Here is a 9,024-nt window from a genome sequence, read left to right as displayed (position 1 = left end):
GCCCCTCCGCCCCCGCTAGGCCCCAGCGTGATTTATCCGCAACATGTTATTAAACTGGTCATCCGGGCCGATTGGGCGGCCGTGTCGGGTCACAGCAGGGCGCCGATCAGGGGGTAGGAAGAAATGGGGAAGAATCGATCAAGCTCATGCTGATGGCCAGGTCGGAGGGGAACACCTCGGATCTCCGCAAATCTCTCTCTCGGTCTCGCGGTATGGCGGCGCCACGGCTGCGGACTGGAGCAGCAGCAGCATGGGGCGGGGCAGGTGTGGCCCTGCTGCAGCGCGACAAGACGGCTGCGGCACACAAAGGCCTCCCGATAAACTAAACGGGCCGTGTTAAGGTGTCGCGTCGTGTCCGTACGTCGCTAGTGTGTTGTGTCGCAAGCGGCGTGTTGCCGAGTGTCGCGGTTGTGACGCCCGAAGTCGCGCGAGGCGAGTAGGGGCGGGGCCGGGCGCGCGACATCACCGACAGTGCTAAAGTGAAAACTGAAAACACAGTTCCTCCTGCCGAGGCCGCCCAGCTGCAGAGACGAGCGTTGTGCGCGACTATGCGAGCCCTGTGGGCTGGGCCTACATTCTGAGGGAGATGTTGATTGTGGTGGAAACTCGACACTCAAAAGCGAGACGAAATGGCGATGTGTCGATTTGATCCCTATAGAAGAATCGCATTGAGTGCATCATGAGACTCGCTACGGTCTAGGCCCGGGTGGTCTGGGAGAAACAAGGGAGTGCGGGACCAGGACAAGCAGGCCTGGCGCAACCTCAGGTGGCGCCCGGCGCCCAGCCCAATTAGTGCGAGGGGGCCGAACCTCTGCGGACCAGCCTGGCCGCGGGCTGAGGAGAGCAGGAGAAGAGGGCCGAGCGAGTTCGACTTGCCTCGCGGGAAATTAGCGATATCTGGGAGAGGAGAGGAGTGGCGGGGCGTGGCGCGGAGTGGCGGCGGGGAGCGCAAACCTCGGCGATGCGCGGCGCGATGTACGGCGCGCCGCGACCGGGGAGGGGGAGGTGGGGGGTTATTAACGGCCGGGGGTCACGCGATCTGCAGAATGCCGCCGATGCACTCATTAACATGGGCGTCATAAATACCGCCCTCTCCACACCGCACGGCGCCGCGGCAGCCTGCACTGCGGTAGCGCCGCCCGAGGGGAGGGAGGGGGCTCCTGTGGGACTCTCAGACACCACACCTCCAGGCAGAGCTACAATAACAATCCTGTTTCAGGAGCATGGCCGCGCCGTCGCCGCCGGCTGCCGCGGGCGCCCAGGATGACGACGAGGACCGACACTTCTGCCTGCGCTGCCGGCAGACCATCGAGGGTCTCGACGAGTACGTGTTGCACCGCAGGACAGGCTGCAGCGGGCCCGCGCGACGCGCCCCAGCGGCGGCACCGCTCCAGGACGACGCCGAGGGCGGCGGTCTCAAGGCGGCCGACTTCTTCTCGCAGCTCGAGCTGCGGAGCAGCGCCAAGGTGAACGACGGGGCGCCCTCCACGCCAGGGCCGCCGGCGGGGCCGGCGGGGCCGCGCGGGATGCTGACCAGGAGTAAGAGCTCCGCACCCCGGTCCTCGCCGCGCGCCCAGCTGCGCCCCACGCCCCGCGCCAAGGCCGCCAGGACCGCCAGGCGTGGAGTGAGGAGGGCGGCGACGCCCCTGACGACGGAGGAGGTCGACGAGGAGGATAACGACTCGTGGCGGTACCCGCCGAAGACGCACACCGGGGGCAAGTGGGGGCCGCAGCCACCCGAGAGCGACCCCCGCGCCCCTCCGCCCAGTGCGGGCGGCAAGTGGGGGCCGCCGCCACCCTCGCACACGGGTGGCAAGTGGAGGCCGTCTTCGGCAACGGAGCAGGTGGAGCAGCTGGCGGAGCAGGACGACGTCGGGCCGTCCCCGCAGGACGCGCAGGACGACTCCAGCGCGCAGGAGGAAGAGGACAGGGAGGAGTGCCAGGCTGACAAGGACCTGCACCCTCCGCCCTCGCACACGAGGGGCAAGTGGGCGCCCGGCATGGCCAACAAGGTCCGCGCCGTGCTCATGGCGGACGCGGCGCCGGCGCGGAAGTACGGCAGCGCGGTGCAGTACTGGTGCGGCTCCTGCAACCGCAGGCTGGCCAGCAGCAGGCTGTACGAGAGACACCTCAAGTCCGACCTGCACCTGCGGCGCACGCTCCCCGAGCGGCAGCTGGACACGGGCCCGCTGCCTCCCCACCACCCCGGCAGACACAGGGTGAGCAGAGCACCCTTGAAGCAACCCTTAAAGTCCCTGAACCAACACAAATTTAGTATTTTACCTAATTTACAGAGTGCTGTTCGCTACATGCACCAGCCGCAACCGGACCATCCCGGTGAATCACCCTTCAGGGAGCAGCGTATTCGGGACGGGAAACTAGAGCAAGGTCACCGGTTAGGGGAGCGGGGTCAAGGGCACCGGGTGGAGCGGTGCGCGGTGTGCAGGGCCAGGGTGCACCGTCACCAGATCGGCAAGCACCTCGTGTCGCACTTCCACTGGCGCAGCACCAGGACGACGGAGGTGGGCTCCGTGGCCGCTGACCTCATCCTCGACAACATCGAGGCCGTGGTGCGGCAGTCGCCATTCCAGTGCGGCCTCTGCAAGTTCTACTGCAACTCCTCAAGCGTGTTCCGTCAGCACTGGGCCTCGGAGGACCACCGCCAGCAAGACAAGAAGGTAAGGGGGATAGTAACAGGCACAAAGATTTATCGTAAAGAATTTCAGATGATTTTGTGATCATGTTTGTTACTTTGGTTTCTCTCTTCTATGGCATTACATGACATAGAACCTAGAACGTTACCGACAGGACTAAAAATAAACAAACTACATGACAATGACTCATTGTCGAGCGCACAAAATACAACTCACCTTTGTTTTGGTTGCCTGCTGTTCCGTCTCAGGTGTCTAGTGAATCCGGTCAATACTGGTGCTCTCCATGTGAGGTAGGATGCTTCACAACTGATGAGATGGAAAATCATCTGTGGTGCGATGCTCACCGAGAAGTAGAGGCAGCTGTCAACAGAAGCGTTGCAGTTGTTGTTACGAGAAGGACATCTTTACGTTGCAAGGCTATAGGGTAAGAGCAAATTCCACATGTTGCATAGGTCGACCAAAAAATGTGTTCCAAAGTTGGCGAAATATGAAATACACAAGACACTAGAAAACTACATTAAATACTAAGAAAAAATACTCACAAGTATAGCCTTGCTTCTTCAACAACCAGCAAGATTTCCACAACTGTTCTTCCAAGACCACGTTTGCATGGTCACTGTGAGGTTACGGACGTCACTGACCGTTCTCATCTTAGCTTAGACCACTAACAAATAACTTTCGATTATCAGTGTTGCGAACAAGTTATCGATGATTCTAAATTCAGTGTGCATTAACAAAGCAGTTGATAAGATTAAACACGGGTAAAAACTAACGAAATGTGTTAACGAACAAGTAACGCGAACTTTTCGTCAACCAGCTCCGACTGGCGACAAGTGCCGGTGGCGCTGTCGGGCTGGGAGCGGGAGTCTCTCATTCATTGCGTTTGAATAGACCTCTTGCGCCGAACTTAAGGAATGCTCACAAATCACGTATTTCTTCAACTTTTAAAAGGGTTATCCAACAAATCGTAATGTTTTAACAATAAGGTACTCCGGGGCTCGGCTAGACCGGAAAGAGAAGAGCGAAAATCTTCGAGCACGGGGAGGACACCGTTGGGCGGGGGAGGGAAGGCCCCCGCTTCTCCCTACTCCCCGTGCCCACGATTTTTGTTCTTCTCCTTCCGGTCTAGCCTCGTAGAAAGTTGGACAGTCACTCTACAATTTATCTCTAGTCTCTCAACTATACAACGTCTCTTGTCGTGAAAATTAGTTTTCCTACGCCATACGCCACTTTTGCTTTTTGCCAACAGTTGCCATGCCGAGTTTCGGTATAACGCCCAGCTCGGTCGCCACGAGCGCCTGCACGGTCATGAGGTCGGCCCGGGCCCCGGGGGCGGCTGGTCGACGGCCAGCGACCGCTACCAGGCGCGCTTCCGGTGCGCGGACTGCGGCGCTCTCCGGCGGTCGCGCCTCGCGCTGCAGAAGCACCAGCTCAAGCAGCACGCGGCGGGCGCGGGCGCCAGGGGCTGCTTCTACTGCGGCGTGTGCAAGCTGGACCTGTTCCCGTCGGCCGCCGCGGCCGCCGAGCACCGCCAGACCCGGGCGCACCGCGACGCGGTCCGGGACCGGCGAGAGCGGAGGCGCGCGAGGCTGTTGGCGAGGAGGTGCCCCCACTGCCGGTACCCGTGCCACGGGCTGGCCAAGCTGCGCGCCCACCTGGAGGACAAGCACCCCGACCGCAAGCACCGCTGCACACTGTGCGGCCTGGCCTTCACGCTGCCGCAGGAGGTGTCCCAGCACTTCCGCGATGTCCACCGCGCCGCGCCCCCATCAGCGCCCGCGGCCCCCGCCGATGGCGGGTCGCTAGTGCCGCGGGAGGGCGAGGAGCCGCCCTTCACCTGCGCGCCCTGCGGCTTCGCCACCGACTGGAGGGCGGAGATGGCCTTCCACAGGGTGCTGCACGGGCCACCGGAGAACCCAGCTCGTGTGGAGGGCGGTAAGCTCGACCAGCCTCCTATATTGGCCTCAGCTGATGTAATCCTTCATAGTCTCGCGTCCGCAACCGACGGGGTCTCTTGTTTGTGCAGGAGCGGGGGGCGGAGGCGACGTCGACAGGACAGCACTGCGGTACAGGTGTCCGATCTGCTCCAAGTTGTGCCGCAAGCACGCGCTGCGCTCGCATCTCAACGTGCACACCGGCGAGAGGCCCTTCGAGTGCAGGCACTGCGACAAGAGCTTCAGGTGGGTTAGGCGGTTAGGCGATCGGGCTTCTCCCGCCGATCCCGTGGCCCCAGGGTTGCCCATGCCGTGGAATGAATGCTTAATTTCTTGGTCCGCAGCCGCAAGGACTCCTGCGTCAAGCACGAGCTCTCTGAGCACGAGCACCAGGACGACCCGCCCGAAGATGTCCGCGACGAGCAGGAGCGCAGGCTCCAGGATGCTATATCGTCCATAGCGAGCACGGGGGGGGCGCCGTCGACGAGGCCCTCGCCCGGCAGGCTCCCAGCGGTGGCCTCGGCCGACAACTTCTGCACGTCTCCGTCGATGGGCGTCGGGTGGGGCGTCACCACCGCCCCTGCGTCCGGCGACGAACCGGGTGAACCTCGCGAGCGGGAGCACCTCTGCGACAAGTGCGGGAAGTGCTTCTTCACAAAGTGAGTGGACTCTCACCCGGCGTGTATGGCGCTATGGCCGGTGAAGGAATTAGGGGGAAGGGGGGGGGGATTTGCAAACGAAGCATGCTTGGGTAGATAACAAAGGCTGCCTCCATGCGAAAAAGCACAACAGAGCAGGACTCTGCAGAGGGTCCCAAACCAACAGTGTCAGTCTGTACACGTTGGGTGTGTATGTGTGTGTGCGTTCCTGTTTGTGTGGGCTGCTGGGCATGCCAACAGCAGCAGATCTCAAGTAGTGTCCACAAACGCGCGAAAATTTGTTGCCCTCTGCTTAAAATTTAGGAGTTTTGACCAGCGTGCCTGTCCAGCCAAGCAACCAGAGTGAGCCTGGTGGGGCGGGGTTGGCCTGGATGGCCGTTGGCCCTTATCTGGGGAGTCCAGCGGTAGGCAGGGATGGGCAGGGAAGGGACCGCTCACCCCTTACAGCTCCGAACACCGTGATTCGGACGAGCCGATACTAGTGAACTACGTAACCCCTGTTTACATTGCCGTTTAAAGCAACGTGACTTTGACCTCTCTTTCAATCATATTCACTTCAACTTCAACTTCAACGAGGGTTTTAACGACTGCTTGTTCATAGCGAACTGGAGCCACCCATTTCTCGGGTCACGCAGTCAGGCCGGGTCCGGCCCATCCCCTGCGGTAGGCTAGTGCCGTCCCGTCCGTGGGTTCGCAAAAGTGCAACTAAAAATCACTGATAATAAAATCGCGGTAAAACAACCTAAACAGATTGGCCTATTTAGTTTGCGGGTCTCGGAAGTTTGTTTGGCTTGTTTTCAGCGAGGAATCGGCGGAATGAGTTTGGCTTCCTCGCTCCTCTTTCGTTTCATTAAAACAAGCACACGCCCCCGAGTGTGTCCGTGTGGGCAGCTCCTCCCCACCCCGCCCCGCCCCGGCGTACGTCTCATCAGTAAATACGGCGCGCGGTGAGTTTGCGCTGAGCTCGGGCGTGGCGGTGCGTGGCGGGGGTGAGCGGGTCCGCTGTCCAGATTAAACACGCAGTTCTTCTCCTTCCCTCCGGCGGCGTCCAGGACTACGCTCCGCCAGCACCAGCTGTCCGTGCACGGCGTCAAGCCCCTCGCCTGCTCCTGGCCGGGTTGCGCCATCCGGGTCCGGTCACCCGCCGAGCTGCGCGCCCACGTCGAGACCCACACCGGCGAGGGCGAGGCGGGCGCGTTCGAGTGCCAGACCTGCCACTTCTTCGCCAAGTCCAAGAGGCTGCTCAAGAGGTAAGAGGAGAAGGGTTGCGCCCGGAGCGAGACGGACGGGCGACTCGGACGCGTCCCTCGATCAGGGCATAATGATAAGCAGCAGTTTTAATTACGCCAACCTGTCTCCATAACTAAAGGTTGCTGCTTGCTTTCACGATAGCCCTGTCTCTCCCCCCCCCACCCCCTCTCACTCGCTCGCTGGCTCCCTGCAGGCACGAGACGCTCCACACGGGCGAGAAGAGGTTCAAGTGCGAGCACTGCGACTTTGCGGCCCGCAACAGCTGCGCGCTCATACGCCACCGGCGCGTGCACACGGGCGCCAAGCCCTTCTGCTGTCCGCACTGCAACTACCGCTGCAACAACTCGGTGAGTCCTGCGCTTAGGCCCTGCGGGTCCTGCGCCCGGTGGACGTTGGGTTGCCTAACCCCACGGCGCTCTCCTACCAGCACGCAGTGAGTGCGCTGCGCGCCGCCCCTTCGAGACGACTGTAAACGGGCCTCTTTTCCAGGAGAACCTGCGCAAGCACGTGCTCAAGACCAACAAGCACCCTGGCAAGTGCTTGTACGAGTGCCGCTTCTGCTCCGAGTCCAGCGACGCCGGCGGGGGAGACGGCGGCGTCTTCGCGACCAACGCGGCGGCCGACTTCCGGTCGCACCTCGCCCGCGCGCACGCCGGCCAGTTCCGCACGCTGTCGGCCGCGGCGTCCTACGTGGCCGGGATCTACGACAAAGCCGCCGACCCCGCGCAGACCACGCAGGTGCTGCAGCCGAAACCGAGGTACGTGAGCCGAGACTGGAAGTCCGAGCTCGTCAGTGTCAGTGTGTGTGTGTGCTAAAAGCCTATTGGTATGAGAAGCGCTCTAAAATCCCCGACTGACGTGACGAACCCGCAGGAAGCGAGCAAGAGTGGATGGGGCGGATGCCGCGACCCAGATGGAGCCGCCGCCGTCGTCGCCGGGACCGCCGCTGTCGACGCTGTCGACGCGCCCCATCCTCGCCCCCCGGCCGCCCGTCGAGGAAGAGCCGCCCACCTCCCTGCTTCCGAAGCACGTAAGTGCAGTGGCCTCTGAAGTGGCACCCTCCAACTCACCGCGCCCACTGCTGCATGTCTCTGTACTGATGTGTTGTCGCGTCTTGCAGACCCTGCTGGACGGCGAGCTCTTCCCCGCCATGGGGGTGGACGCGGACTTCCCCGGGGACGTCGTGTACGTCCAGCTCGTCAACGACGACGAGCACATCGTGGTGCTTCAAAACTAACGACACTGCTGTCTCCGATACGGACGTTATACTGTGTGAACTTGTGAACGTGGTTGCTTGCTAGTGTGGTATTTCCGGCTGTGATTAGAGCAATTCAGTGGCTCAAGACATGCATACATTGTAAGAAGGGAACATTAAAAAGTATCGACCCATGAGCGGCCGCAGCATTGGTTTTCCGTTTCCCTGTCAGCACGATAGCCACAGGGTATCCCAATCCCAGTGGAGCGCCGAGCGGAGGGGGAAAGAGCAAAAACGAAAGGGGTCGTCCAGGGAGGGGCCCGGGAAAGCAGCGCGGGCACCTTTCCACCTTCCGTTTTTGATGGAATACCCTATTCGCCTGCCTGGAAAGAATGCTCAGCGCCTGAGTGGTGGGGCGAGGGAAAGCCCGCAGAAAACGACAAGCGAGCAGTGTACAGTAACAACTCACCCCCACGGCTCTCAAGTGTCCCCGAGGCCGGAGCCGGAGCGCACTTACAGAAGCACACGTCATGCGGTATCACCAACAACCTTATTGTTTATGTGAACATGCGCACACATGCATCCCCCGCAGCACGCCTCATATTTCTGTCCGTCGCCGAGGTCATTTCTCAAGTCGCGCCGCGCCACGTCCAGGAGGCGACCCCACTCACTACAGGGGCTCCGCCGCGCCAGCCGCGCCCTGCCGCCCTGCGGCGAGCCCCCTGCCGCCCCCGCCGCCCGCCGCCCCGCGGCCGCGCCGAGCCTCTGAGATACGACTTGAGCCTGCTTACAACTACATTATGTAGCACTGCACGGGTGCGGCTCGGCTGAGGTGACGGGGCTCTTCGTGTTGAGGAGGCGATGAGCCGAGAGGCGCCCGGCCTGCCCGGCCTGGCCTGGGGGGTGGTTCTACCCTTATCCGTCTGGAGAGCGATGTCCCAGGCCTCGCTCTTTATGGGCCCGACTGCCGCTGCACTAGTGTGACGCGTCACGTGACATGCTGACATGCACACTGCAGTCGCGTGGGCGCCGCAGTCGGGCGAAAGGGGGAGGGTGTCCTTGGTGTCCTGCGGGAGGAAAGGCATTTTGCAAGGCATAGCGGCATTCGGACCGCTGGGGACAGGGTGGTCTGTGTGCGCAGTTCTTCTTAACGTAGCTCCAGGCATTGTAGTTATCGAACGATTTGCCGGAAATGTCGCCACTCAGGACCAAGGATCTTCTCTCCTCCCCTCCCCTCGAGCCCCCTCCGCACCTACACCCCATCAATCTGGCAACGCCGTCAATGGTCCTTTTGCTTCCTTTGCATTCCAACAAGGAGGAGGGGGTGGCCG

General features: G+C 61.7%; 1 protein-coding gene across 1 annotated transcript; it reads left to right on the top strand.

The window, feature by feature from the left end:
* Nucleotides 1–1,223: 1,223 nt before the first annotated feature.
* LOC113210874 (zinc finger protein 628) lies at nt 1,224–7,890 on the top strand. The gene is made up of 11 exons (XM_052276913.1): nt 1,224–2,219; nt 2,295–2,678; nt 2,903–3,078; nt 3,904–4,589; nt 4,681–4,834; nt 4,933–5,247; nt 6,300–6,497; nt 6,692–6,845; nt 6,988–7,256; nt 7,372–7,528; nt 7,619–7,890. Exons 1-11 carry the CDS (start codon nt 1,224–1,226, stop codon nt 7,733–7,735), a joined length of 3,606 nt encoding a protein of 1,201 aa, XP_052132873.1. The 3' UTR covers nt 7,736–7,890.
* The last annotated feature ends 1,134 nt before the right edge of the window (nt 7,891–9,024 follow it).

The sequence above is a fragment of the Frankliniella occidentalis genome, unplaced genomic scaffold, assembly GCF_000697945.3.
Source record: "Frankliniella occidentalis isolate FOCC.00 unplaced genomic scaffold, Focc_3.1 Scaffold5001, whole genome shotgun sequence".
NCBI classification, from domain to species: Eukaryota; Metazoa; Arthropoda; class Insecta; order Thysanoptera; family Thripidae; genus Frankliniella; species Frankliniella occidentalis.
This window is presented reverse-complemented; position numbering and strand designations above follow the sequence as displayed.

What these genes read in the sequence shown, in the direction of transcription:
- LOC113210874 (XM_052276913.1), top strand. Translation starts at nt 1,224, where the DNA reads ATGGCCGCGCCGTCGCCGCCGGCTGCCGCGGGCGCCCAGGATGACGAC. An exon ending in ACCGCCAGCAAGACAAGAAG is followed by an intron (nt 2,679 to 2,902) that starts GTAAGGGGGATA and finishes GTTCCGTCTCAG; the next exon opens with GTGTCTAGTGAATCCGGTCA. An exon ending in GTGCTGCAGCCGAAACCGAG is followed by an intron (nt 7,257 to 7,371) that starts GTACGTGAGCCG and finishes ACGAACCCGCAG; the next exon opens with GAAGCGAGCAAGAGTGGATG.